Source organism: Macaca fascicularis, chromosome 15, assembly GCF_037993035.2.
Source record: "Macaca fascicularis isolate 582-1 chromosome 15, T2T-MFA8v1.1".
Lineage (NCBI taxonomy): Eukaryota > Metazoa > Chordata > Mammalia > Primates > Cercopithecidae > Macaca > Macaca fascicularis.
The window spans coordinates 19,146,439-19,172,989 of NC_088389.1; the positions used below are offsets into that span (position 1 = coordinate 19,146,439).

General features: G+C 47.2%; 1 protein-coding gene across 13 annotated transcripts in view; it reads left to right on the forward strand.

Moving 5' to 3' along the window:
• Positions 1–26,551, forward strand: part of GOLGA1 (golgin A1) — a 69,604-nt gene that overhangs the window by 27,235 nt on the left and 15,818 nt on the right. For 8 of the 13 annotated variants that reach the window (XM_045372615.3, XM_065530079.2, XM_045372611.3 and 5 more), the window contains exons 11-15: positions 3,704–3,829; positions 7,283–7,378; positions 15,196–15,291; positions 16,281–16,430; positions 17,114–17,209. In XM_045372615.3, coding sequence (XP_045228550.2) covers positions 3,704–3,829; positions 7,283–7,378; positions 15,196–15,291; positions 16,281–16,430; positions 17,114–17,209 — 564 coding nt within the window. The remainder of the gene's footprint in view (positions 1–3,703; positions 3,830–7,282; positions 7,379–15,195; positions 15,292–16,280; positions 16,431–17,113; positions 17,210–26,551) is intronic. The other 5 variants (XM_074016583.1, XM_074016581.1, XM_065530075.2 and 2 more) reach the window with 1 other exon arrangement.

Sequence of the window (26,551 nt, forward strand, 5' to 3'; positions counted from 1 at the left end):
ATTTACCCTGAGCTCAGTATTCAAGTGTTTTACAGTTAGGGACTCATCGAGTCCTCACAACTACCCTTTGGTTAGACATTGTTTTCCTATTTTACAGGTGATAGTAATGAGCATCTGACATCAAAGGCTAAATTATTTTTCAAGACCATACAGCTGGAGTCAATGACAGAGCCAGGATTCAGACTCATGTCTGTCTGAATCAAGTGACCACACACCCAGAATTGATGCAGTCCATATTCTTGGACTATAACTGTGAGGCCCAGACTTGGTAGGGAGTAGGTGAAGAGGGTGATCATTAGGAAAGGGGCAGGTTTGGGGTCAGGGAGTATGACTTGGTAGGTGTTCCCATAGTCCACATGAGGTGTAAGAGGGCCTGAAGTAAATCAGCCAGCCTGGAGAAGGAGGTTGCACATCAATATGTTGCACAAGAGGCATAAATGGAACTTGGCCACTGATTCTTTTTCTGCCCCTAACTTTGCCTAACACAGTGACCTGTGTAAGATGTGTTGTTTCGGTTTTAACTGGAAAGGATCATCTATACCTCTTGAATTCAGATTGATGTGTAGGAGAACAAATGCAGGCTTTAGATCCGGAAGACCTGGATTTAAATCCTTAATCTGTCGCTAATAGGTGTGTGCATTTGGGCTAGTCCCTAAGCTTCAATTTCCTTGTAAATGGATGTGGTAAATAGTGTTTGTAAAGACTAAACATAACAGAAAGCGCTTGCAGCATTCACTTGACCCTACATGTCTGTCTTTACGCTGTTACCACACTGCCTTGATCAATGTCACTTTAGAGTTGAAATTGGGTAGGCCCGGCGCGGTGGCTCAAGCCTGTAATCCCAGCACTTTGGGAGGCCGAGACGGGCGGATCACGAGGTCAGGAGATCGAGACCATCCTGGCTAACACGGTGAAACCCCGTCTCTACTAAAAAATACAAAAAAAAAAAAACTAGCCGGGCACGGTGGCGGGCGCCTGTAGTCCCAGCTACTCGGGAGGCTGAGGCAGGAGAATGGCGTGAACCCGGGAGGCGGAGCTTGCAGTGAGCCGAGATCCGGCCACTGCACTCCAGCCTGGGCGGCAGAGCGAGACTCCGTCTCAAAAAAAAAAAAAAAGAAATTGGGTAACGTTAGTTCTCCAACTCTTATATCAACCGTTATTCTTTTGCTTTTGCTTTTTTTTTTTTTTTTTTTTGTGGTACGGAGTGTTGCTCTGTTGCCCAGGCTGGAGTGCGGTGGCGCTATCTCGGCTCACTGCAAGCTCCGCCTCCCAGGTTCAAGCCATTCTCCCGCCTTAGCCTCCCGAGTAGCTGGGACTACAGGTGCCTGCCACCACGCCCGGCTAATTTTGTTTTTGTATTTTTAGTAGAGATGAGGTTTCACCATGTTAGCCAGGATGGTCTTGATCTCCTGACCTCGTGATCCACCCACCTCGGCCTCCCAAAGTGCAGGGATTACAGGTGTGAGCCACCGCACCTAGCCTACAGTTATGCTTTTTCAAGATTGCTGCTGCAATCTTGTTATAGCTGCTGCTGCTATATTACAGTTATTACTATTGCTAGTATTAACATTATTAATAAGAGACCCATAAAGATGGGTCAACATGGCCAAAACTGTTTTTTTTTTTTTTCCTATCAAACTCGCCTTCTCTCCTGTGTTATCTGCCTTGCATGATGTTACCATTTGCCCAGGTGGCTGAGTCACAGACCTGGGAGTTGTGTTCAGCTGTTCTTTCCTCCTCACCCAGCCTCTAGCCTTGCAGGACTTGTCTGTTACCCCTTTGCATGTGCTGCCCTTTATGCAGAATGCTTGTTCCTCTTCCACCCTCTTTCACCTGGACTTGCCCATTCAGGAGGCCTGATCTGATTCTCCCAGTTAATCCCTCTTGCATCTGATATCTCATAGCCCCGTGTATGTCCCTCTGTTGAAGCACAATTGTATTGTTTTGTAATTAGTTGTGTCTGTCTCTACCACCAGCCTCCATGCTGGAATTATGTGTGATTGTATCCTCAGAAAACAGCAGATAGAGTTGAGGCTTGATGAAAGCTTATTGAATCGTGGGGTCATAAATCTACTCTTCAGACTTCCCCTCCACTATCTCTGTTGTCCACCTGTGAGAATTCAGAATGACAAATATTTCTTCCCAAAACCCTTCAGCCTGGTTGCTGCATCTTATTCTAAGGAGAGATTGGCCAAGTTACAACTGAACATAAAAGTTTATGGCTTGAGATGGAGCAATAGAAGTGTAAGATAAGGGAATTTGAGGGAACAGAGTATATGTAAAGAGGTACAAGTCTTCACAGTGAGATTTTTGTTGCCATACAACCTTTTCTGGGGAAGAATGGACATCCTCAATGGGGAGGTAAGAACTCATGTATTCAAAGCAGGTAAGAACTCTGCTTTGACATTGAACAGTGATATGGTTAGGCTCTGTGTCCCCACCCAAATCTCATCTTAAATTGTAATCCCCACATGTCAAGGGAGGGACCTGGTGGGAGGTGATTGGATCATGGAGGCAGATTTCTCCCTTGCTGTTCTTGTGATAGTGAGTGAGTTCTCATGAGACCTGATGGTTTTATAGTATGGCACTTCCCCCCTCGCTTGCTTTCTCTATCCTGCCACCATGTAAGACGTACCTTGCTTCCCTTCTTCTGCCATGCTTTTAAGTTTCATGAGGCCTTCCAGCCATGTGGAACTGTGAGTCAGTTAAACTTCTTTCCTTTATAAATTACCCAGTCTCAGGTATTCTTTATAACAGTGTGAGAATAGACTAATACAAGCAGCAGTTGAAGATTAGTAGTAGTAAAAGGAACCAAGTTAGTCCCAACCTGCCACTATCACCACTACCATCATAGCTAAAGAGATAGACTGGCAGGGTGCAGTGGCTCACACCTGTAATCCTAGCACTTTGGGAGGCCGAGACAGGTGAATCATGAGGTCAGGAGATCAAGACCATCCTGGCTAACATGGTGAAACCCTGTCTCTACTAAAAATACAAAAAATTAGCCAGGCATGGTGGCAGGCGCCTGTAGTCCCAGCTACTCGGGAGGCTGAGGCAGGAGAATGGCATGAAGCTGAGAGGCGGAGGTTGCAGTGAGCCAAGATCGTGCCACTGCACTCCAGCCTGGGCTACAGAACGACACTTTTGTCTCAAAAAAAAAAAAAAAGAGAGAGAGAGAGAGACTGAAATAAAGTGGGCAGCTGTTGGTCTAAAGCCAAGGTGTGAGAGGCATGGCAGCTCTGCTGTGGTCCCTGTGCTGTGAGCCAAGTGAATCTCATCATTTCAGAAGTTCTCTCTTTAGCCTTTAAGCCACTACATCAGCACTATCACTGCTTTATCCAGCCCCTCAGCTTTCGGGAGCATTGTTCCATAGGTCATTGCAGGGCAGGCTAGGTGCTTCTTGGGTGGAGTTAGTTCTGCTGCCTCTACCAGGTAAGTAATTCCTTTGTTCCAGACCGTCAGTTGTTTAATTGGGAAGAGTGTTTGCTTCTTGTTGCACTAGGTCTGAGCTGGATCCCTGAGTTTTGCCAGGTTCTAATCTTGCATTTTCTGTGTCCCAGTTTCAGGGAAGATCTCTTAGCTGTTTGTTCTTCTAGGATACAGTTGAGGACAGAATTGCAGGAAAATGTGATGGCCCGAGAGAAAGCAGGAAGGAAGGAAGAGAGGGCTTACAGTATAAAGTGATCTCTGCTTTCACCTGCAGGCCACTGCTGAAACTCAAGAGAAAGAAGACATTATCATACATTTGCAAGAGAAGGTCGCATCCTTGGAGAAGAGACTAGAACAGAACTTATCAGGAGAAGAGCATGTGCAAGAACTCCTGAAAGAGGTAACTTCTGTTCTCTTTGGACTGTCTGGTGTTAGAAAGGCAGGGTTGATTCTGGTGACTTCACAAACCCTAGAGTTTCAGAGCTGTAGGCCCAGCAAACAGCATGGTAGCAAGAGAACTGTCTCCAACTTTGGCTTGTCCTGCTTACATCAGAAAGAGCCTTATGTCCCCTGTGGGTGACATGCTTTTCTCAAGGAAAGGGAGAGCTATATTCAGAGATACATACAAACAGATAGCATCTCATCACCGATAAACCACACCTAGTGATTTCCGCCACTTGGGCTGCCTTGTCTTTCTGCACTGCCTTCTTCCCCACCATTTTGTACTCTGCAGTGGCCAAGGAAAATAGCTACATCTACCCCTTGGCATGAGCAAGAATTACCTTGGGCAGCATTCTCTCCTTCCTGAGGGAGGCTATTGCGCAGACTGGCCTCTTGCCCAGTGGTGCGGGTGAACTTTCTCATCAGGCTTAGCTTTTGTCTGCACATGTTCTGCTCTTCCCTCTCTTTCTGTTCCAATGATTGGCCACACCATGACAAAGGTGACAAAGCCAAGGCCATGGGGCTCCTCCTAGATTAGACCCTCCCTTTCTTTCTTCAGTCAGTTTCAACTAAATACCTCCATCTCCACTGCCACTGGTTGTACTTCAGGATTTCCAGCAAATCTAGCTTAGTCTATGTTAGAAGTCTCCAGATTGGCCTACCCAGCATCAGTCTCTCTTCCTTCACCCTCTGACACAGTCTTCCATGCTTACTGCCAAACTGATCCTCCTAATCAGCCCTGGTGACCATATCACTCTCTTAAACATCTTCTACAATTCCCTTCAACAGTCTACAGTAAATGTAATGTGGGTTCTAGGGAGTAAATTGATTTCTAGAATCAGACTGCCCATGCTTGTATTTTGCCTCTTCTACTTACTAGCTGTGACTTAGGGCAGTAGTCCCCAGCCCTTTTGGCACCAGGGACTGGTTTCATGGAAGACGGTTTTTCCACAGATGGGGTCGGGTAGGGGAGGGTGAGGGGGTGGTTTCAGAATGAAACTGTTCAACCTCAGATCATCGTGATCTTTAGATTCTCATAAGGAGTGTGCAACCTGGATCCCTCACATGCGCAGTTCACGATAGGGTTCACACTGCTATCTAACACTACCACTGCTCTGACTGGAGGCGGATCTCAGGCGGTAATGCTTACTCACTGCTCACCTCCTCCTGTGCGGCCTGGTTCCTAACAGGTCACAGGGTCTGTGGCCCAAGGGTTGGGGACGCCTGACTTAGAGCAAGTAATTTAATCTCTTTGTGTTTGTTTCTTCCCCAGTAAAATTGGTTTTATTATACTACTAAACTCAGAATTGTTGTTAGGGTTAAATAAGTTACAATATGTAAAGTGCTTAGAATGATAACTGGAACATAATTGGGTCTCAATATATGTCAGCTGTTACCATGATCAATATTATTATTGTGCCATCATCATTAGTATACAGTTTAATGTGCATAAAAATTACTCGGGAAGTTTGTTTAAAGTATATATCTCTAGGCCAGGTGTGGTGGCTCACACCTGTAATACCAGCACTGCCTGAGGTCAGGAGTTCAAGACCAGCCTGGCCAACATGGCAAAACCCCGCCTCTATTAAAAATACAAAAATTAGGCCAGACGCGGTGGCTCACGCCTATAATCCCAGCACTTTGGGAGGCCGAGGTGGGCGGATCACAAGGTCAGATTGAGCCAGATGGAGATTGAGACCATCCTGGCCAATATGGTGAAAGCCCATCTCTACTAAAAATACAAAAATTAGCTGGGCGTGGTGGCACATGCCTGTAGTCCCAGCTACTCGGGAGGCTGAGGCAGGAGAATTGCTTGAACCTGGGAGGCGGAGGTTGCAGTGAGCCAAGATCATGCCACTGCACTGCAGCCTGGTGACAGAGCGAGACTCCGTCTCAAAAAAAAAAAAAAAAATTAGCTGGGCATGGTGGCAGGTGCCTGTAATTCCAGCTACTCAGGAGGCTGAAGCAGGAGAATCACTTGAACCCAGGAGGCGGAGATTGCAGTGAGCCAAGATTGCACCACTACTTTCCAGCCTTTGTGACAAGAGCGAAATTCCATCTCAAAAATAATAAATAAGTAAATAGATAAAGTATATATCTCTGGCCCTACCCTCAGAAATTCTGATTTCCTTAGGCTTGGAGCAAGGCCTCAAATCTGTACAACTAGCTGAGATTAACAACTATCTCAGTAACAGCTCTCTCAGCTAAGTCTAATGCCAGCATTTAGAACTTCTACATTTTGTTTTCTTTCTTTCTTTCTTTCTTTCTTTTTTTTGAGATGGAGTCTCACTCTGTTGCTTAGGCTAGAGTGCAGTGGCGTGATCTCAGTTTACTGCAATCTCCGCTTCCCAGGTTCAAGCAATTTTCCTGCCTCAGCCTCCCAAGTAGCTGGGACTACAGGTGCACGCCACCACACCCGGCTAATTTTTTATTTTTAGTGGAGATAGGGTTTCACCATGTTGGGCAGACTGGTCTCAAACTCCTGACCTCATGATCTACCCACCTCGGCCTCCCAAGGTGCTGGGATTACAGGTGTGAGCCACCGCTCCTGGTCCCTTTTTTTTTTTTTTTAAAGATAGAATCTCACTCTGTCACCCAGACTGGAGTTCAGTGGTGCAATCTCCACTCACTGCAACCTCCACTTCCTGGGTTCAAGCAATTCTCTTGCCTCAGCCTCCTGAGTAGCTGGGATTACAGGTACCCACCATCACATCCAGCTAATTTTTTTTGTATTTTTAGTAGAGATGGGATTCCATCATGTTAGCCAGGCTGGTCTCAAACTCCTGACTTCAAGTGATCTGCCTGCCTCGGCCTCCCAAAGTGCTGGGATTACAGGTGTGAGCCACCACACCCGGCCTAGAATTTCTACTTTGAAAAATGTTGCTTACAGAATCACGTTCTAACTCCTTTTTGCATTCAAAAGCTTCTCATGAGCTGGCCCTTTTGCCTATCTTTCTGGTCTTGTTTTTTGACCTAAACCCATCATCATTTTGGCTTCTGAGGAGTTGTAGTTCCCTCAATGTAGCAGGCTGTTCACATCGCCGTTGGTCATCCCCCTGCTTGGGAGGCTCCCCGAGCCCTAGCCACCTTGTGACTTCTAAAGCCGCCTACCCTGCCCTGTGGCAGGGAGTATCTCCCACCCCATGCTTCTTCCTCTTTGTGGACACTTACTGTACTCTATTGTGTAATTTTTTTTATTAGTCTTTTGTTCCAGCCTCAAGGTCAAAGGACTATTTCAAATTTGTCTGTGTGTACTTTATGATATGTGAATTATATCTCAATTAGCTGAATTTTTAAAAATGTATTCATGTCTCTTGTGCCTAGCACAAATCATAGTATGTTGTAGATAATCTGTAAATATTTATTCAATTGAGGAATGACAGTCTTCTTTTACTCTTCTTTCAACTTACAGAAACCACTTGCTGAGCAGAATTTGGAGGATACCAGACAACAGCTCTTGGCAGCCAGAAGCAGCCAGGCCAAGGCCATTAACGCCCTGGAGACTCGGGTACTGACCTTACTTCTGGTGTTTCCTAAGTTTGGGTGGTAACCTGGCTGAATGGCAACATGATGTGACTGAGAATCTTCTTGGTCAGAGTTTTTCCACTGGAAGGGATTATTTTTGGATCTTACCTATACAGGGATGAGTTAGTCATTTTCTTCATCCTTGTCACATTACCATGATTGAGTTATATGTTTATACCCTTTTATCCCCATTGGCCTCCCTCCCATAGGATACCATTCCATTGTGGTTCATATAGATGCTTTTTTTGTTGGGTTGCCTTAGAATATGTAGCACTGGCTTTTTAATTTCTGTAAATGATGCAGCTATGGGTATGTTTTCTTTGTTAGTTTTAGCTGCCTCAACTTCTGTCTGTACCCATTTCATTGCACTTTGTAATAATCTACGTGGTAGACATCCAGATTGCTTCCTTCTTCCTGGCACCTCAGATCATGCATAAAACCTAAAGAGACTAAGTATTATAGGAGAAGATTGTTCCCAGCAAGCCTACACCTGGCTCTCCTCCTCCAGCATGCACAAGGGTTCCTATATATGCCTTTCTGCCTTTTCCAGCATGGCATTTCCAAGCCTTTACAAGTTTTGCCAGTTTACTGAGTGTGGAGTGGTATTTCATTGCTTTAATTTGCATTGCTATGGTTATTAATGAGTTTGGCCTTGTCTTCATGTGCCTATTAATTCCTGGGGGTTTCTGCTTTTGGAATTGCCCATTCATATCCTTTCCTTGTTTTATTTGGGGGTTTCAGTCTTTTCTTATTTGGTTTGTAGGATTTCATTGTATATTCTTGTTCCGAATGCTTTGTCAGTTTCAGTCCTGAGTCATTCTGTTAACTTTGTCTTTGTATCCTTTGTTGAATAGACATTCTTAAGTTCGATGTAATCAGATTCATCACTTTTTTGCTGTGGAGTTTGAAGTTCCATTTAGGAAATCTATTCCTGCTCCTAAGTCACAGAGACCTACTGTTTTTTCCCTATTAACTTTATAATTTTTCCTTCAATCTAATAGATCGCTAATTCACATACAAACTGTCTTTCTGTACGGTCTTAGGTAGGGAACTAAATATGGAGAAATTCTGCATATTTCTCAAAATCATTTACTAAACAGTCTGTCCTTTCTGAATTGATTTCTCTTGCTAACTTTATCACATATTGCTTCCGTCTGCACATAGTTTGTCTCTGCATTCTCTGTCCATTGGTCTGATTGTCTGCTCTTTTGTAAACACTACAATGTTTTTATTACTATAGTGATATCTGTACTATATCTCAACACCCAATAAGACAAATTCTCTTTTTTTTTTTTTTTTGAAGGTTGACTTTAACTATTTGTGGGCCTTTAAAGTTTTTGAGTTTCTAAAAAATTCAACTTGAATTTTTATTGAGATTGCATTAAACATATAGGCTAATTGGGAAGAATGGTCCATTTTATAATATTAATTATTCCTTCCAAGAATGTAAATAGATTCCACTTATTCAGATTATTTTCTGTGTGTTTTATTAAATTTTTACATTTTTCTCAATAGATGTCTTATTTTCTTGCCTAAGTTGTTAATTCCTAGAAACTTTAGAGTTTGTGTTGTTACTGTGGTGGTATTTTTTTTTCTTTTGAGACAGAGTTTTGCTCTTGTTGCCCAGGCTGGAGTACAATGGCACGATCTTGGCTCACTGTAGCCTCCGCCTCCTGGGTTCCAGCGATTCTCCTGCCTCAGCCTCCCAAGTAGCTGGGATTACAGGCGCCCACCATCACACCCAGCTAATTTTTTTGTATTTTTAGTAGAGACAGGGTTTCATCATGTTGGCCAGGCTGGTCTCAAACTCCTGACCTCAGATGATCCACCCGCCTCGGCCTTCCAAAGTGCTAGGATTATAGGCGTGAGCCAGTGCACCCAGCCTGTGATGGTATCTTATTTTTAATCTTTTTTTTTTTTTTTTTTTTTTTTTGAGAGTCTCACTCTGTCGCCCAGGCTAGAGTGTAATGGCACTGTCTTGGCTCACTGCAGCCTCCGCCTCCTGGGTTCCAGCAGTTCTCCTGCCTCAGCCTCCCAAGTAGCTGGGATTACAGGCACATGCCACCACACTAAGCTAATTATTATATATTTAGTAGAGACAGGAGGGTTTCACCATGTTGACGAGGCTGGTCTTGAACTCCTGACCCCAGATGATCTGCCTGCCTTGGCCTCCCAAAGTGCTAGGATTATAGGTGTGAGCCACTGTGCCCGGCCCTTATTTTTTTAGTTTTTATTTTGTTATTTTTTGGAGACACAGTCTCACTCCATCCCCCAGGCTAGAGTGCAATATTGCGATCTCGGCTCGCTACAACCTCCGCTTCCCAGATTCAAGCAATTCTCCTGCGTCAGCCTCCCGAGTAGCTGGGATTACAGGCACATGTCACCACGCCAGACTAAATTTTGTATTTTTAATGGAGATGGGGTTTCACCATATTGGCCAGGCTGGTCTCGAACTCCTGACCTCAGCCTCGGCCTCCCGAATTACAGGCACAAGCCACCATGCCCAAACTTTATTTTTAATCATATTTATAATTGATTATTTCTTTTTTTTTTTTTTTTTTTTTTTTTTTTGATACGGAGTCTCGCTCTGTCGCCCAGGCTGGAGTGCAGTGGCGCGATCTCGGCTCACTGCAAGCTCCACCTCCCGGGTTCACGCATTCTCCCGCCTCAGCCTCCGAGTAGCTGGGACTACAGGCGCCCGCCACCACGCCCGGCTAGTTTTTTGTATTTTTAGTAGAGACGGGGTTTCACCATGTTAGCCAGGATGGTCTCGATCTCCTGACCTCGTGATCCACCCGCCTCGGCCTCCCAAAGTGCTGGGATTACAGGCTTGAGCCACCGCGCCCGGCCTATAATTGATTATTTCTGGTTATTCTCGTGAACTGCCATTTTTTAAAGTTGATCTTGGATATCATACCCCGGCTGAACTTCATTACTACTGTGTGATTTTTTTGTTGGTTTTCTTAGGTAGATAATCATATTATCTATGAAAAATGACCACTTTATCTTACTCCTTCCAGTCTTCCCACCTCTTATTCCATTTTCTGTTCATAGAGCATTGAAGAACCTCCAAACTGAGTGAAGCAATAATAGGACTAGTGGGAATCTTTGTTTTGTTCCCAGTCTTAAAGGAAATATGGCTGAAGTTTTGTTGTGTGGTATACCATTTGCAGGTTTTTGGTAGGTATTTATTTATTTATTTATTTGAGGCAGAGTCTCACTCTCATCCAGGCTAGAGTGCAATGGCGTGATCTCAGCTCACTGCAACCTCTGCCTCCCAGGTTCAAACGATTCTCCTGCCTTACCCACCCAAGTAGCTGGGTTAACAGGTGCCTGCCTCCACGCCTGCCTAATTTTTAAATTTTTAGTAGAGACGGGGCTTCACTATGGCCAGGCTGTTCTTGAACTCCTGACCTCAAGTGATCCACCCACCTCAGCCTCCCAAAGTACTGGGATTACAGCACCATTTATTTATTATTTTATTTTATTTTATTTTATTTTATTTTTTTGAGACGGAGTTTCGCTCTATCACCCAAGCTGGAGTGTAGTGTCCTGATCTCAGCCTACTGCAACCTCTGCCTCCCAGGCTGAAGTGATTATTCTGCCTCAGCCTCCTGAAGAGCTGGAATTACCGTGTGCACCACCATACCCGTCTCATTTTTTTGTATTTTTTTAAATTTAATTTAATTTTATTTTATTCATGTTTGTTTGTTTGTTTGTTTGAGACAGAGTCTGGCTGTGTAGTTGAGTCTGGAGTGCAGTGGCACGACCTTGTAGTCCAGTCTGGAGTGCAGTGGTGTGACCTTGGCTCACTGCTATCTCTGCCTCCCAGGTCCTGGTTCAATCAATTCTCCTGCCTCAACCTCCTGAGTAGCTGGGATCAGAGGTGTGTGCCACAAAGCCCAGCTAATTTTTGTATTTTTAGTAGAGACAAGGTTTCACCATGTTAGCCAGGCTGGTCTTGAACTCCTGATCTCGTGATCCACCTACCTCAGCCTCCCAAAGTGGTGTGATTATAGGCATAAGCCACCATGCCCAGCCTTTTTTGTATTTTTACTAGAGATGGGGTTTCACCATGTTGACCAGGCTGGTCTCAAACTCCTGACATCAAGTGATGTGCCCACCTTGGCCTCCCAAAGTGCTAGGATTACAGATGTGAGTAACCGTGCTGGCCAATTTGTTTAATTTCTTGAATTGGATATTTATCTCATTTTTAAAATCTTTCTTATTTCCTGATAAATACATTTTAAACTATATTTTTCTGAAAAGACTATTTTGTTTTATTATAATTTCAGTTCTATTTCTGAATATCCTTATTGATCAGTGTACATTGTTGTACAACCATCACCACCATCCATCTCCAAAACTTTTTTATCTTCCCAAACAGAAACTCTATACTTATTAAACAGTAACTCCCCAATTCCTCCTACCCCAGTCTGGGAACCACCATTCTATTTTCTGTCTCTTTGAGTTTGGAGACTCTAGATACCTCATATCGGTGGAATCATACAATGTTTGTCCTTTTCTGTCTGGCTTATTTGACTTAGTATAATGTCTTCAGTGTTCATCTATGTTGTAGCATATGTCAGAATTTCATTCCTTTTTTTTTTTTTAATATAGAAGTTTGGTTTTTTTTAAGAATTTTTTTTGAGATGGAGTCTTGCTCTGTCACCAGGCTGGAGTGCAGTGGCGCAATCTCGGCTCACTGCAACCTCCACCTCCTAGGTTCAAGCAATTCCCCTACCTCAGCCTCCCGAGTAGCTGGGACTATAGGCACTTGCCACTATGCCCGGCTGATTTTTTGCATTTTAATAGAGATGGGGTTTCACCATGTTGACCAGGATGGTCTCGATCTCCTGGCCTTGTGATTCGCCCACCTCGGCCTCCCAAAGTGCTGGGATTACAGGTGTGAGCCACCATGCCTGGCCTATTCCTTTTTAAGATTGAATAAGGCCGGGCACGGTGGCTCATGCCTGTAATCCCAGCACTTTGGGAGGCCGAGGCGGGCGGATCACAAGGTCAGGAGATCGAGACCATCCTGGCTAACACAGTGAAACCCCGTCTCTACTAAAAATACAAAAAAATTAGCCGGGCGTAGTGGCGGGCGCCTGTAGTCCCAGCTACTCGGGAGGCTGAGGCAGGAGAATGGCGTGAACCCGGGAGGCGGAGCTTGCAGTGAGCCGAGATCGCGCCACTGCACTCCAGCCTGGGCGGCGGATTGAGACTCCGTCTCAAAAAAAAAAAAAAAAAAAAAGATTGAATAATACTCCATTATATGTATAGACCACATTTTGTTTCTCCATTCATTCATTGATGAACACTTGAGTTCCATTTGTCTTTTTTTCCCCTTTTTGTGGAGAACCGGGTCTCCCTATGTTGTCCAGGTCTCCAATTCCTGGACTCAAGCTATGCCTTTGTTTCCATAAGTGCTTGGCTTGCAGGCATGAGCCCTCACTCTGTAAGCCCAGCTCTTAGGGAGGCAAAGGCATCGCCTTTTTTTTTTTTTTTTTTTTTTTTTGAGACAGAATCTCACTCTGTCACCCAGGCTAGAGTGCAGTGGTACGATCTTGGCTCACTGCAACCCCCACCCCACAGGTTTAAGCAATTTTTGTTCCTAAGCTTTCCAAGTAGCTGGGACTACACATATAAACCAACATACCTTGTATTTTTAATAGAGATGGGGTTTTGCCATGTTGGCCAGGCTGGTCTCGAACTCCTGGCCTCAAGTGATCCACCCGTCTCGGCCTTCCAAAGTGCTGGGATTACAGGCATGAGCCACCACACCCAACCCACACCCAGCTTTTGATGGACATTTGAGTTGTTTCTATCTTTTGGCTATTGTGAATAATGCCACCATGAACGTTCCTGTACAAGGTTTTTGTGTGGACTTAATGTTTTCATTTCTCTTCAGTATATACCTAGGAATAAAATTGCAGGATGATATAGTAACTTTTTGTTTAATCTCTTGAAGATCTGAATCTGTCTTGAACTTGGCTGCTAAATTGAGACTCAGATATTTTCTGATCTCAGGAGTGTAAAACAACGTCTTAGTCTTGGCGCTACTACCAATAAAATGTGTGGTCATGAGCTAGTAACAATCCTGTTCTTCTCCATGGACTAGTAGCCCCTTTCTCATGGGATTGTTTTGGTTAAATCTAACATGTGAATGTATGTAAGGAGACTAGGCCTTAAAAACATCCTCTCCTTGTGTGTCTACCTCTCCTTCACCACGCTGCATGCAGCCTTCCTTGTGCTTATGTTTAATAATAAAGCTCCCCAAGGCCAGACCTTATTCAGTAAGTAAGACGGCCTTCTAAGAGAAATTCACAGATACAACTTGAATCTGGTAAAAATGCCATCTTGGAGAGCCAAGTGCAACTCAGTACTAGACAGTGAGTCCTTGAGGGCCAGTCTACATCTGTCCCACTCGCTGCACTGGCCTCACGCCCAGTTGCAGTTCCTGGTATGGAGTTAGCTTTGCTCTGTATTCGTGGAACGAGTAAATCCTGAATTTGTATTGTGAACAGTAATCCCACTTCAGGGAATCTGTCCTAAGGAAGTGATTGAAACCAGGTAAAAAAAATACTGTGTGTCCTGGCCAACATGGTGAAACCCATCTCTATTAAAAATACAAAAATTAGCAACCAGGCGCGGTGGCTCATGCCTGTAATCCCAGCACTTTGGGAGGCCGAGGCAGGTGGATCACGAGGTCAGGAGATCGAGACCATCCTGACTAACATGGTGAAACCCCGTCTCTACTAAAAAAATACAAAAAATCAGCCAGGCGTGTTGGCACATGCCTGTAGTCCCAGCTACTTGAGAGGCTGAGGCGGGAGAATTGCTTGAACCCAGGAGGTGGAGGTAACAGTGAGCTGAGATTGTGCCACTGCACACCAACCTGGGCAACAGAGTGAGACTCCATCTCAAAAAAAAAAAAAAAAATCAGCTGGGCGTGGTGGTGCACACCTGTAATTCCAGCTACCCGGGAGGCTGAGGCAGGAGAATCGCTTGAGCCCAGCAGGCGGAGGTTGCAGTGAGCTGAGATCATGCCACTGCACTCCAGCCTGATGACAGAGTGACACTCCGTCTCAAAAAAAAGGCCAGGCCGGGCACGGTGGCTCACACCTGTAATCCCAGCCCTTTGGGAGGCCGAGGCAGGCGGATCATGAGGTCAGGAGATTGAGACCATCCTGGCTAGCACGGTGAAACCCTAAAATACAAAAAATTAGGCCGGCGTGGTGGCAGGAGCTTGTAGTCCACCTACTCGGGAGGCTGAGGCATGGAAATGGCGTGAACCTGGGAGGCAGAGTTTGCAGTGAGCCACGATCACGCCACTGCACTCCAGCCTGGGTGAGAGTGAGACTCTGTCTCAAAAAAACAAAAACAAAAATACTGTGTGAAGATGTTGATTGCTGCATTCTGTTAGATGGGAAAAACAGAAAGCCTAAGTAGCCAGCACAGTAGGCAAATGGGTCAGTAAATTATAGAACACTCTTGAGGAGATGAGGTCTAAAGATTACATGGAGACAGAAGGACATTTAAGAGTAGGAAAAAGATACAAAGTTTTACATTGTCCGGTTAAAACTTTATATAAAGTTATAAACAAAAGTCATTAAAAGAGAGTTTAAGAAAATACTTTAGAATGCTAGTGTTTTATAATGGTAGACTTACGGGTTTTTTCTCAGGTTACATTTTTCTATAATGTACCTGTTTTATTTAAATCACTTTGCATTTTAAAGCCATTTGTTACCACTCTTCAGCTTCTTGTGAACAGAAAGAATGCTTCTGCTTCCCTCTCAGGTAAGAGAACTGGAGCAGACCTTGCAGGCCTCTGAGGAGCAGCTCCAGCAGAGCCAGGGTGTCGTGGCTGCCCAGGAAGCTCAGATACAGGAGCTTGTAAGTGCTTATTGGAGCTGCTGCATTCCAGGCTCTCTTACTACTTTCTCTCCAGGCCTTTGCAGATGCCCCAAACTCCTTCCCAACTTCGGCAATGGTACCTGGACCTGCCCATAGATACAGTTCTTGTGCTGGATGTGAGCAGGCCAGCAGCAGAGGGTGGAGGGAGTCAGGACCTACCGGTGGGCCTGAGTTACCTGGGAGGTGGACCAGTGGCTCCTTTCCACCTTACATCCCACCTTCCGGTCCAGCCTGGTCCTGGGGCTGTCAGAGGTGGCAGCTCCACTAGGAGTCAAGCCTCGGCTTGCAATCAGGAGTGGGGAGAACACGCCCAGACTCTGGGGAGAGGATGGCAAGGGCTTGGCCTGTCATCACAGGCCAGGTGTGGTGTGGAGTTAGAAGATAGGAAAATCAAACCAGCCAGCGTGTATTTCATATTTGCCATGTCCCGGGCACTGTGCTCAATGCTATGCACGTGTTTTCATTTAGTCCTTGCAGGAGACCTGAGAATTATGCACTGTCATCCTCATCCCATAGACGAGTCAAGCTCAGAAAGCTTGGCTCAGTAGCCCACAGGCTTGCAGCCAGTAAATGGCAGAACCCACATCTTTCTTGTGTCAAAGCCCTGTTCTTCATTGCTGTATTATACTGCCCCCCTAGTATAATTTCTCCCCAGGGAAAGCCGCAGCCACTGAGGCAACACTGAGTAGTGTGAAGGAGGCCTGTGTCTAAGGACTGGCTGGTGCCCAGAGCTGTCCCTACACACCTTGAGGATGGAGTGATGACATCAAGACTCCATCTTCCAGACAGGCCAGGGTCCAGGAGCAACAGGCAGAGCCTGCAGGGGGGACCTCAGCAACGCCAGGTTGGGAGGGCGTGAGGAGAGAGTTGTTTCTGTTGGATACCCATCTTTTCACCGAGGGCCAGACTACGATCCCCCACTGGAAACCATTGTCACCCTGACTGACCATCCTCTGGTCTCCCCGAAGGTTGCCGCCAACCAGGAGAGCAGCCATGTGCAGCAGCAGGCCCTTGCTCTGGAGCAGCAGTTCTTGGAGCGCACCCAGGCACTAGAAGCCCAGATCGTGGCCCTGGAGAGAGCACGGGCAGCTGACCAGACCACTGCAGAGCAAGGGATGGTGAGTGAAGAGCTGAGAGAGGGTGGGCCCAGGAGCACCAGGGTCCCGCACAGTGAAGTCAGCCACATGCTTGACAGCACAGCACCGCCTCTGCACTAGGAAACCACTTTAAAGGGCAGGTTTTTTTTCTTTAGACAGGGTCTCACTCTGTCACCCAGGCCAGAGTACAGTGGCATGATCACAGCTGACTGCAGGCTTGACCTCTCAGACTCAAGTGATCCTGCCATCTCAGCCTCCCAAGTAGCTGGGACTACAGGCGTGCACCACCCCAGCCAGCTAATTTTTTTATTTTTTGGAGAGACAAGGTCTCACTATGTTGTCCAGGCTGGTCTTGAACGCCTACGCCCAAGGGATCTGCCCACCTCAGCCTCCCAAACTGCTGGAATTACAGGCATGAGCCACTGCACCCAGCCGAGAGCAGTTTGTATCTTTCCAGAGGCACCTGCTCATGAGACTGGATGTAAAAAGGCTGCTTTTTACAAAACTCAAAACAGATGGGTTTTCTTTTTCCTTGGGCCCACAGAGACTTCCTACTTTCTGACCAGTCCCCTCTGCTTCTTCCCATTGGCTTTTAAAATGTGTATTGTTCCTCCCTATGCCTTCTTCCTGGTCCATGCTCCCTGTGCCCAGGGAAATATGGTAGTGAAGACTTTTCTTTTATATATGTTCTTCTAAATTGGCAGCGACAACTGGAGCAAGAAAATGCAGCCCTTAAAGAAAGCAGTAATGAATATGAACGTTCTTTACAGAATCACCAATTTGAACTAAAGAAGCTGAAGGTATTTATTTAATTGAATCAGAGTTTCATAAAAGTATTCATATTTTCTACATGTGTATTTAGAGTGCCCCACTTCTCATACTTACAGTACAGGATGAGTAGAATTAGCATTTGTTCAATAGTTCTGTTAGGCATCGGCCAGAAATTGCCACTTCATTAAGTTCTCTCAGGGATCCAGGACAGTAGGAAGAATTGTGTTCATTTGGCAGTTAGTGTCATTGAGGTTCTGAGGGTAAACCATTTGTGCAAGTTGCATAGTTGGTTAGAGGTGGTGTTGGTCTCACTTCACCCTACCACAGAGGCCAGCCCTTCCTCTGTGGCATCAACAACTGCTTGAAAGTCATGCTGTCAAGACACGGCTCTTGCTGATGTTTCCAGGGAGATCTTAAAACCAGGCCTTAAAAGATGATAAGGACCTTTGTTTTGCTTGTTTATATCAGGGACCGTGTACAGAAATGAAGTAACAATCTGTTGGATTATTACACTTTCTCTTCTGCAAATTTGGAGCTTTAATCAGATGATGCCTCTTTCATTCCCTAATCATAACTGGATAAAAAGGAGGAAAGATTCTGTCACTTTCTTATATGCCCCAAGACTCCCCTGGCCCCTTTCAAAGCACCTTGGATGATGGGACATTGTAGTACTTGCCCGGCTTGGTCATGACTCAAAGATTTTATGGATCCTTTGGCAGCGATCTTCTCCTGGAGCGTCCGTAGCTGAATGCCTGCACCTAGTAAGCTTCCAGTAATCAGATCTGATGAGTGACATAGGTACTAATGCAGTAGCATTGCATCATGTGGAGCATGGACTTTGGAGTCACATTTTTTTTTTCGTGCATTCCTTCAATCAACATTTGAGTATCTGTAAGGGCCAGGCATCACCGTAAGTGCTGGGACGTATTAAATAGCAATGAGCCAGTGTGATGGCTCACGCCTGTATTCCTAGCATTTTGAGAGGCCAAGGTGGGTGGATCACCTGAGGTCAGAAGTTTGAGACCAGCCTGGCCAACATAGTGAAATCCCATCTCTACTAAAAATTCAACAATTAGCCAGTGTCGTGGTGTGTGCCTGTAATCCCAATTGGGAGGCTGAGGCAGGAGAATCACTTGAACCCGGGATGTGGAGGCTGCAGTGAGCCAAGATCATGCCACTGCACTCCAGCCTGGGTGACATAGCGAGACTCCATCCCAAAAAGTAAATAAATAAAATAAAGAGCAATGGAAAAAACAGGTGAAGTTCCTTTCTTGTGGAGTTTGTAACTAGAGATGGTAACCAGGTTACGAATAATGATAAATGCTGTGAAGAAAATAGAACAGGGCAAGGACAGCCAGAGGGGAGGTTGGGGAGGAGAGGGCTCTTTCCGTGTGGAGTTGGGGAAGGCCTTGGTGCTGGCAGAAGGGCCTGCAATGTGAATATTTGAGGAAGAATATTCTAGACAGAAGAAATAACAAATATAAAGGCTCTGAGGCAGGAAAAAGCCTGGTCTGTTCAAAGAATAGCACAGAGGCCAGTGTGGCTGCAGCTACTGGCCAAGGGAGAGCATGGCTGGTGGTGAGGGGGAACACAGCCGTTAGAAAGAATCATGGGAAGCCCTGGCAGGTCTTTTTTTTTTTTTTGAGACAGGGTCTTTCTCTGTTGCCCAGGCTGGAGTGCAGTGGTGCGATAACAGCTCACTGCAGCCTCAGCTTCCCAGGCTCAAGCAATCCTCCCACCTCAGCTTCATGAATAACTAGGACTACAGGTGTGCAAAATTTATTAATCTTTCTTTTGTAGAGACAGGGTCTTGCTATGTTAACCAGGCTGATTTTAAACTCCTGTGCTCAAGCGATCCACTCTCCTTGGCCTCCCAAAGTGCTGGGATTACAGGCATGAGCCACCGCTCCTGGCCGGCCGTGGCAGGTCTTAAGCAGATAAGTGATGTGAGAAGTTTTGTTTTAAAAGGATTTCTGTGGCTGCCTGTGAAGAATGTTTGGTAAGGCAGGCATGAGCAGAAGCCGGAAGACTGTTTAGGAGACTTTTTAGGAATCTAGGCCAGAAGTGACTAACACATTAGTGGTGGACTTGGGAAGAAGTATTCAGACCAAGATTTATTTTTAGAGATGGAGCTGTTTTGTTTGCTTTTTGTTTTTTGTATATGAGATGGAGTCTCACTTTGTTGCCCAGGCCGACGTGTAGTGGAACGTTCTTGGCCTACTATTACCTCGACCTCCTGGGTTCAAGCAATTCTCATGCTCCACCTCCCAAGTAGCTGGGACTACAGGCACATGCCACCATGCCCGGCTAATTTTTGTATTTTTGGTAGAGACAGCGTTTCACCATATTGGCCAGGCTGATCTTGAACTCCTGACCTCAAGTGATCCACCTGCCTTGGCCTCCCAAAGTGCTGGGATTACAGGTGTGAGCCACCATGCCCTGCCTGAGATGGAGCTTTAAGGACTTAGGAATGGGAGAAAAACAGGAATTGTAGATGACACCTAGATTTGGTTTGTATAATTCAGTTTCTCCACTTCAGTGCTATTGACGTTTGAGGCCGGATGGTTCTCTGTTGTAGAGGTTCTTTGTTGTAGAGGTTCTCTGTTGTGGAGGGTTCTCTGTTGTGGTGGTTCTCTGTTGTGGTGGTTCTCTGTTGTGGGTGGTTCTCTGTTGTGGAGGGTCTCTGTTGTGGGTGGTTCTCTGTTGTGGAGGGTGTCTGTTGTGGAGGGTTCTCTGTTGTGGATGGGTCTCTGTTGTGGAGGGTCTCTGTTGTGGGTGGTTCTCTGTTGTGGAGGGTGTCTGTTGTGGTGGTTCTCTGTTGTGGGTGGTTCTCTGTTGTGGGTGGGTGTCTGTTGTGGAGGGTCTCTGTTGTGGAATGTTCTCTGTTGTGGAGGGTGTCTGTTGTGGAGGAGTCTCTGTTGTGGAGGGTTCTCTGTTGTGGAGGGTTCTCTGTTGTGGAGGGTCTCTGTTGTGGAGGGTTCTCTGTTGTGGAGGGTCTCTTTTGTGGAGGGTCTCTGTTGTGGGTGGTCTCTGTTGTGGGTGGTTCTCTGTTGTGGAGGGTTCTCTGTTGTGGGTGGTTCTCTGTTGTGGGAGGGTCTCTGTTGTGGGTGGGTCTCTGTTGTGGAGGGTTCTCTGTTGTGGATGGGTCTCTGTTGTGGGTGGGTCTCTGTTGTGGAGGGTTCTCTGTTGTGGATGGGTCTCTGTTGTGGAGGGTTCTCTGTTGTGGATGGGTCTCTGTTGTGGAGGGTCTCTGTTGTGAGTGGTTCTCTGTTGTGGAGGGTGTCTGTTGTGGAGGGTCTCTGTTGTGGAATGTTCTCTGTTGTGGAGGGTCTCTGTTGTGGTTGGTCTCTGTTGTGGAGGGTCTCTGTTGTGGTTAGTCTCTGTTGTGGAGGGTCTCTGTTGTGGGTGGGTGTCTGTTGTGGAGGGTCTCTGTTGTGGAATGTTCTCTGTTGTGGAGGGTGTCTGTTGTGGAGGGGTCTCTGTTGTGGATGGGTCTCTGTTGTGGAGGGTTCTCTGTTGTGTAGGGTGTCTGTTGTGGAGGGTGTCTGTTGTGGAGGGTGTCTGTTGTGGAATGTTCTCTGTTGTGGAGGGTTCTCTGTTGTGGAGGGTCTCTGTTGTGGAGGGTGTCTGTTGTGGAGGGTCACTGTTGTGGGAGGGTCTCTGTTGTGGAGGGTGTCTGTTGTGGGAGGGTCTCTGTTGTGGAGAGTCTCTGTTGTGGAGGGTCTCTGTTGTGGAGGGTCTCTGTTGTGGAATGTTCTCTGTTGTGGAGGGTGTCTGTTGTGGAGGAGTCTCTGTTGTGGAGGGTTCTCTGTTGTGGAGGGTTCTCTGTTGTGGAGGGTCTCTGTTGTGGAGGGTTCTCTGTTGTGGAGGGTCTCTTTTGTGGAGGGTCTCTGTTGTGGGTGGTCTCTGTTGTGGGTGGTTCTCTGTTGTGGAGGGTTCTCTGTTGTGGGTGGTTCTCTGTTGTGGGAGGGTCTCTGTTGTGGGTGGGTCTCTGTTGTGGAGGGTTCTCTGTTGTGGATGGGTCTCTGTTGTGGAGGGTTCTCTGTTGTGGATGGGTCTCTGTTGTGGAGGGTCTCTGTTGTGAGTGGTTCTCTGTTGTGGAGGGTGTCTGTTGTGGAGGGTCTCTGTTGTGGAATGTTCTCTGTTGTGGAGGGTCTCTGTTGTGGTTGGTCTCTGTTGTGGAGGGTCTCTGTTGTGGTTGGTCTCTGTTGTGGAGGGTCTCTGTTGTGGGTGGGTGTCTGTTGTGGAATGTTCTCTGTTGTGGAGGGTCTCTGTTGTGGTTGGTCTCTGTTGTGGAGGGTCTCTGTTGTGGTTGGTCTCTGTTGTGGAGGGTCTCTGTTGTGGGTGGGTGTCTGTTGTGGAGGGTCTCTGTTGTGGAATGTTCTCTGTTGTGGAGGGTGTCTGTTGTGGAGGGGTCTCTGTTGTGGATGGGTCTCTGTTGTGGAGGGTTCTCTGTTGTGTAGGGTGTCTGTTGTGGAGGGTGTCTGTTGTGGAGGGTGTCTGTTGTGGAATGTTCTCTGTTGTGGAGGGTTCTCTGTTGTGGAGGGTCTCTGTTGTGGAGGGTGTCTGTTGTGGAGGGTCACTGTTGTGGGAGGGTCTCTGTTGTGGAGGGTGTCTGTTGTGGGAGGGTCTCTGTTGTGGAGAGTCTCTGTTGTGGAGGGTCTCTGTTGTGGAGGGTCTCTGTTGTGGAATGTTCTCTGTTGTGGAGGGTGTCTGTTGTGGAGGGTGTCTGTTGTGGAGGGTCTCTGTTGTGGAATGTTCTCTGTTGTGGGAGGGTCTCTGTTGTGGAGGGTCTCTGTTGTGGAGGGTCTCTGTTGTGGAGGGTCTCTGTTGTGGGTGGGTGTCTGTTGTGGAGGGTCTCTGTTGTGGAATGTTCTCTGTTGTGGAGGGTTCTCTGTTGTGGGAGGGTCTCTGTTGTGGAGGGTGTCTGTTGTGGAGGGTCTCTGTTGTGGAGGGTCTCTGTTGTGGAGGCTCTCTGTTGTGGTTGGTCTCTGTTGTGGGTGGTTCTCTGTTGTGGAGGGTGTCTGTTGTGGAGGGTCTCTGTTGTGGAGGGTGTCTGTTGTGGAGGGTCTCTGTTGTGGAATGTTCTCTGTTGTGGAGGGTTCTCTGTTGTGGGAGGGTCTCTGTTGTGGAGGGTGTCTGTTGTGGAGGGTCTCTGTTGTGGAGGGTCTCTGTTGTGAAGGGTGTCTGTTGTGGAATGTTCTCTGTTGTGGATGGGTCTCTGTTGTGGTTGGTCTCTGCTGTGGGTGGTTCTCTGTTGTGGAGGGTGTCTGTTGTGGAGGGTCTCTGTTGTGGAGGGTGTCTGTTGTGGGTGGTTCTCTGTTGTGGAGGGTGTCTGTTGTGGGTGGGTCTCTGTTGTGGGTGGGTCTCTGTTGTGGGTGGTTCTCTGTTGTGGAGGGTCTCTGTTGTGGAATGTTCTTTGTTGTGGAATGTTCTCTGTTGTGGAGGGTCTCTGTTGTGGAATGTTCTCTGTTGTGGAGGGTCTCTGTTGTGGATGGGTCTCTGTTGTGGTTGGTCTCTGTTGTGGTGGTTCTCTGTTGTGGGAGGGTGTCTGTTGTGGAGGGTGTCTGTTGTGGAGGGTGTCTGTTGTGGAGGGTGTCTGTTGTGGAGGGTCTCTGTTGTGGGAGGGTGTCTGTTGTGGAGGGTGTCTGTTGTGGAGGGTCTCTGTTGTGGAATGTTCTCTGTTGTGGGAGGGTCTGTTGTGGAGGGTCTCTGTTGTGGAGGGTGTCTGTTGTGGAGGGTGTCTGTTGTGGAGAGTCTCTGTTGTGGAGGGTCTCTGTTGTGGAGGGTGTCTGTTGTGGAGGGTCTCTGTTGTGGAGGGTCTCTGTTGTGGTTGTCTCTGTTGTGGAGGGTGTCTGTTGTGGAGGGTCTCTGTTGTGGAGGGTCTCTGTTGTGGGTGGTCTCTGTTGTGGAGGGTCTCTGTTGTGGTTGGTCTCTGTTGTGGAGGGTGTCTGTTGTGGAGGGTGTCCGTTGTGGAGGGTCTCTGTTGTGGAGGGTGTCTGTTGTGGAGGGTGTCTGTTGTGGAGGGTCTCTGTTGTGGGTGGTTCTCTGTTGTGGAGGGTCTCTGTTGTGGGTGGGTCTCTGTTGTGGGTGGGTCTCTGTTGTGGAGGGTCTCTGTTGTGGTTGGTCTCTGTTGTGGGTGGTTCTCTGTTGTGGAGGGTGTCTGTTGTGGAGGGTGTCTGTTGTGGAGGGTGTCTGTTGTGGGTGGGTCTCTGTTGTGGGTGGTTCTCTGTTGTGGAGGGTCTCTGTTGTGGAATGTTCTCTGTTGTGGAGCGTCTCTGTTGTGGAATGTTCTCTGTTGTGGGTGGTCTCTGTTGTGGGTGGTCTCTGTTTTGGAGGGTCTCTGTTGTGGAGGGTCTCTGTTGTGGTTGGTCTCTGTTGTGGAGGGTCTCTGTTGTACAGGGTCTCTGTTGTGGAATGTTCTCTCTTGTGGAATGTTTTCTGTTGTGGAGGGTGTCTGTTGTGGAGGGTCTCTGTTGTGGAGGGTCTCTGTTGTGGAATGTTCTCTGTTGTGGAGGGTCTCTGTTGTGGAGGGTCTCTGTTGTGGAGAGTCTCTGTTGTGGAATGTTCTCTGTTGTGGAGGGTCTCTGTTGTGGAGGGTCTCTGTTGTGGATGGGTCTCTGTTGTGGAATGTTCTCTGTTGTGGTGGTTCTCTGTTGTGGAGGGTCTCTGTTGTGGATGGGTCTCTGTTGTGGAATGTTCTCTGTTGTGGAGGGTCTCTGTTGTGGGTGGTTCTCTGTTGTGGAGGGTCTCTGTTGTGGATGGGTCTCTGTTGTGGAATGTTCTCTGTTGTGGAGGGTCTCTGTTGTGGGTGGTTCTCTGTTGTGGAGGGTCTCTGTTGTGGATGGGTCTCTGTTGTGGAATGTTCTCTGTTGTGGAGGGTCTCTGTTGTGGAGGGTCTCTGTTGTGGAATGTTCTCTGTTGTGGAGGGTCTCTGTTGTGGAGGGTCTCTGTTGTGGAATGTTCTCTGTTGTGGAGGGTCTCTGTTGTGGAGGGTCTCTGTTGTGGAGGGTGTCTGTTGTGGAGGGTCTCTGTTGTGGAGTGTCTCTGTTGTGGAGGGTCTCTGTTGTGGTTGGTCTCTGTTGTGGAGGGTCTCTGTTGTGGAATGTTCTCTGTTGTGGAATGTTCTCTGTTGTGGAGGGTGTCTGTTGTGGAGGGTCTCTGTTGTGGAGGGTCTCTGTTGTGGAGGGTCTCTGTTGTGGAGGGTGTCTGTTGTGGAATGTTCTCTGTTGTGGTGGTTCTCTGTTGTGGAGGGTCTCTGTTGTGGATGGGTCTCTGTTGTGGAATGTTCTCTGTTGTGGAGGGTCTCTGTTGTGGAGGGTCTCTGTTGTGGATGGGTCTCTGTTGTGGAATGTTCTCTGTTGTGGTGGTTCTCTGTTGTGGAGGGTCTCTGTTGTGGATGGGTCTCTGTTGTGGAATGTTCTCTGTTGTGGAGGGTCTCTGTTGTGGATGGGTCTCTGTTGTGGAATGTTCTCTGTTGTGGAGGGTCTCTGTTGTGGGTGGTTCTCTGTTGTGGAGGGTCTCTGTTGTGGATGGGTCTCTGTTGTGGAATGTTCTCTGTTGTGGAGGGTCTCTGTTGTGGAATGTTCTCTGTTGTGGAGGGTGTCTGTTGTGGAATGTTCTCTGTTGTGGAGGGTGTCTGTTGTGGAGGGTCTCTGTTGTGGAGGGTGTCTGTTGTGGAGGGTCTCTGTTGTGGAGGGTCTCTGTTGTGGATGGGTCTCTGTTGTGGAATGTTCTCTGTTGTGGAGGGTGTCTGTTGTGGAGGGTCTCTGTTGTGGAGGGTCTCTGTTGTGGAGGGTGTCTGTTGTGGAATGTTCTCTGTTGTGGAGGGTCTCTGTTGTGGATGGGTCTCTGTTGTGGAGGGTGTCTGTTGTGGAGGGTCTCTGTTGTGGAGGGTGTCTGTTGTGGAGGGTCTCTGTTGTGGAGGGTCTCTGTTGTGGATGGGTCTCTGTTGTGGAGGGTGTCTGTTGTGGAACTCCTTTGTTGTATGTGCTGCAAATGTGCATGATAGGCTGCTTAGGAGCATCTACCCACTAGATGTCAGTAGCAGCCCCACTTAGGACAACCACTGTGTCTCCAGACATTGCTAAATGTCTCGTGGGGGCAAAAGCACTGCTGGCAGAGAACCAGTGGGGTAACTGAATGAACAGCGTACATACCATTCACTGAGATGGGGGTCTGGGGAGATATGTCAAGAGTGGATTCCATTTTGGGTATGTTGAGCTTCAGAGGCCTACCCAACAAGCAGTCTGTAGGCTGACAAATCTGGAAATCGGCGCAGATTCTGAGTAGATATAAATTAGGAAGCCTGTGTGCCTATAGTCCCAGCTGCTTGGGAGCCCAAGAGGCGGAGGTTGCAGTGAGCCAAGATCACACCACTGCACTCCAGCCTGAATGACAGAGCAAGAACCTATTTCAAACACACATAGGCGCGCGCACACACATACACACACAGAACTTTAGGAAACCATCGATCAGCATAGCTCACAGGCAAAATTACAGCCAAATGGCTATCAGTGAGTGCAGATAGAGAAGAGGGTGGAAAACAAAGGCCAGGGCCACACCCACAGGTAGAAGCTCAGAACAAAAGGAGGGGCCAACAGAGAAGACACCAAAGGAGCCGCAGGTAGGGTAGCAGTAAAAGCAGGTGCATGTGGGGCTCTGGAAGTACAGGGCAGAAAGCATTACAAGAAGGACTGAGTAGTGAACTCTGTCATATGCTGCCAACTGGTCAAGAAAGGAGACAAAGAGCTGACCGTTAGATTTGCCAAGACTGAGTGTGTCAGCAACGCTGGGAAGAATAGTCACTGTAGAGTCGCAGGGAGATATGGTTGACGAGAGCAGGTTAAAATGAGACTCGAGAGATGCTTCCACTTGCAGTAAAGGCAGACTAGGTAATTCAGACCAGCTCACCTGAGGACTCCCAGAAAAACTGGCCAAAATAAGAGAACATCTGCTTGTAGGAGCCTACAAGACAGTGAGGAATGGCCCATCCCGCCCAGGGACAGGAGTCCAGCATGCAAAGCAGCTTTTGCCCTGGTGGTATCTGCTGATCCTGAAGAGGCTGGAAGTTTATCTAAATTTTTCATAGTTTCTCAGAGTTAGGGGAATAGAAATTGGAGTTCAATTTTTATTAAAGCTTGGATCCAGCCTGGGAGATCCTGGAAGCTTTGGTTAGGCACACCACAGGACTGCACGCTAAGAGTGAAGTTGAACGGGAAGTAACCAGCACGCCATCCACACCCTGCCCCCAGCTTTGATTGCACTAACTGAAGGACATGGGTGGCCCAGGAAAAACCCGTGAGCTAATTTTGGATTAAAACGATCCCAGGTTATTAGTGCTCCTGGGTGACTAGAAAAAACAAAATCAA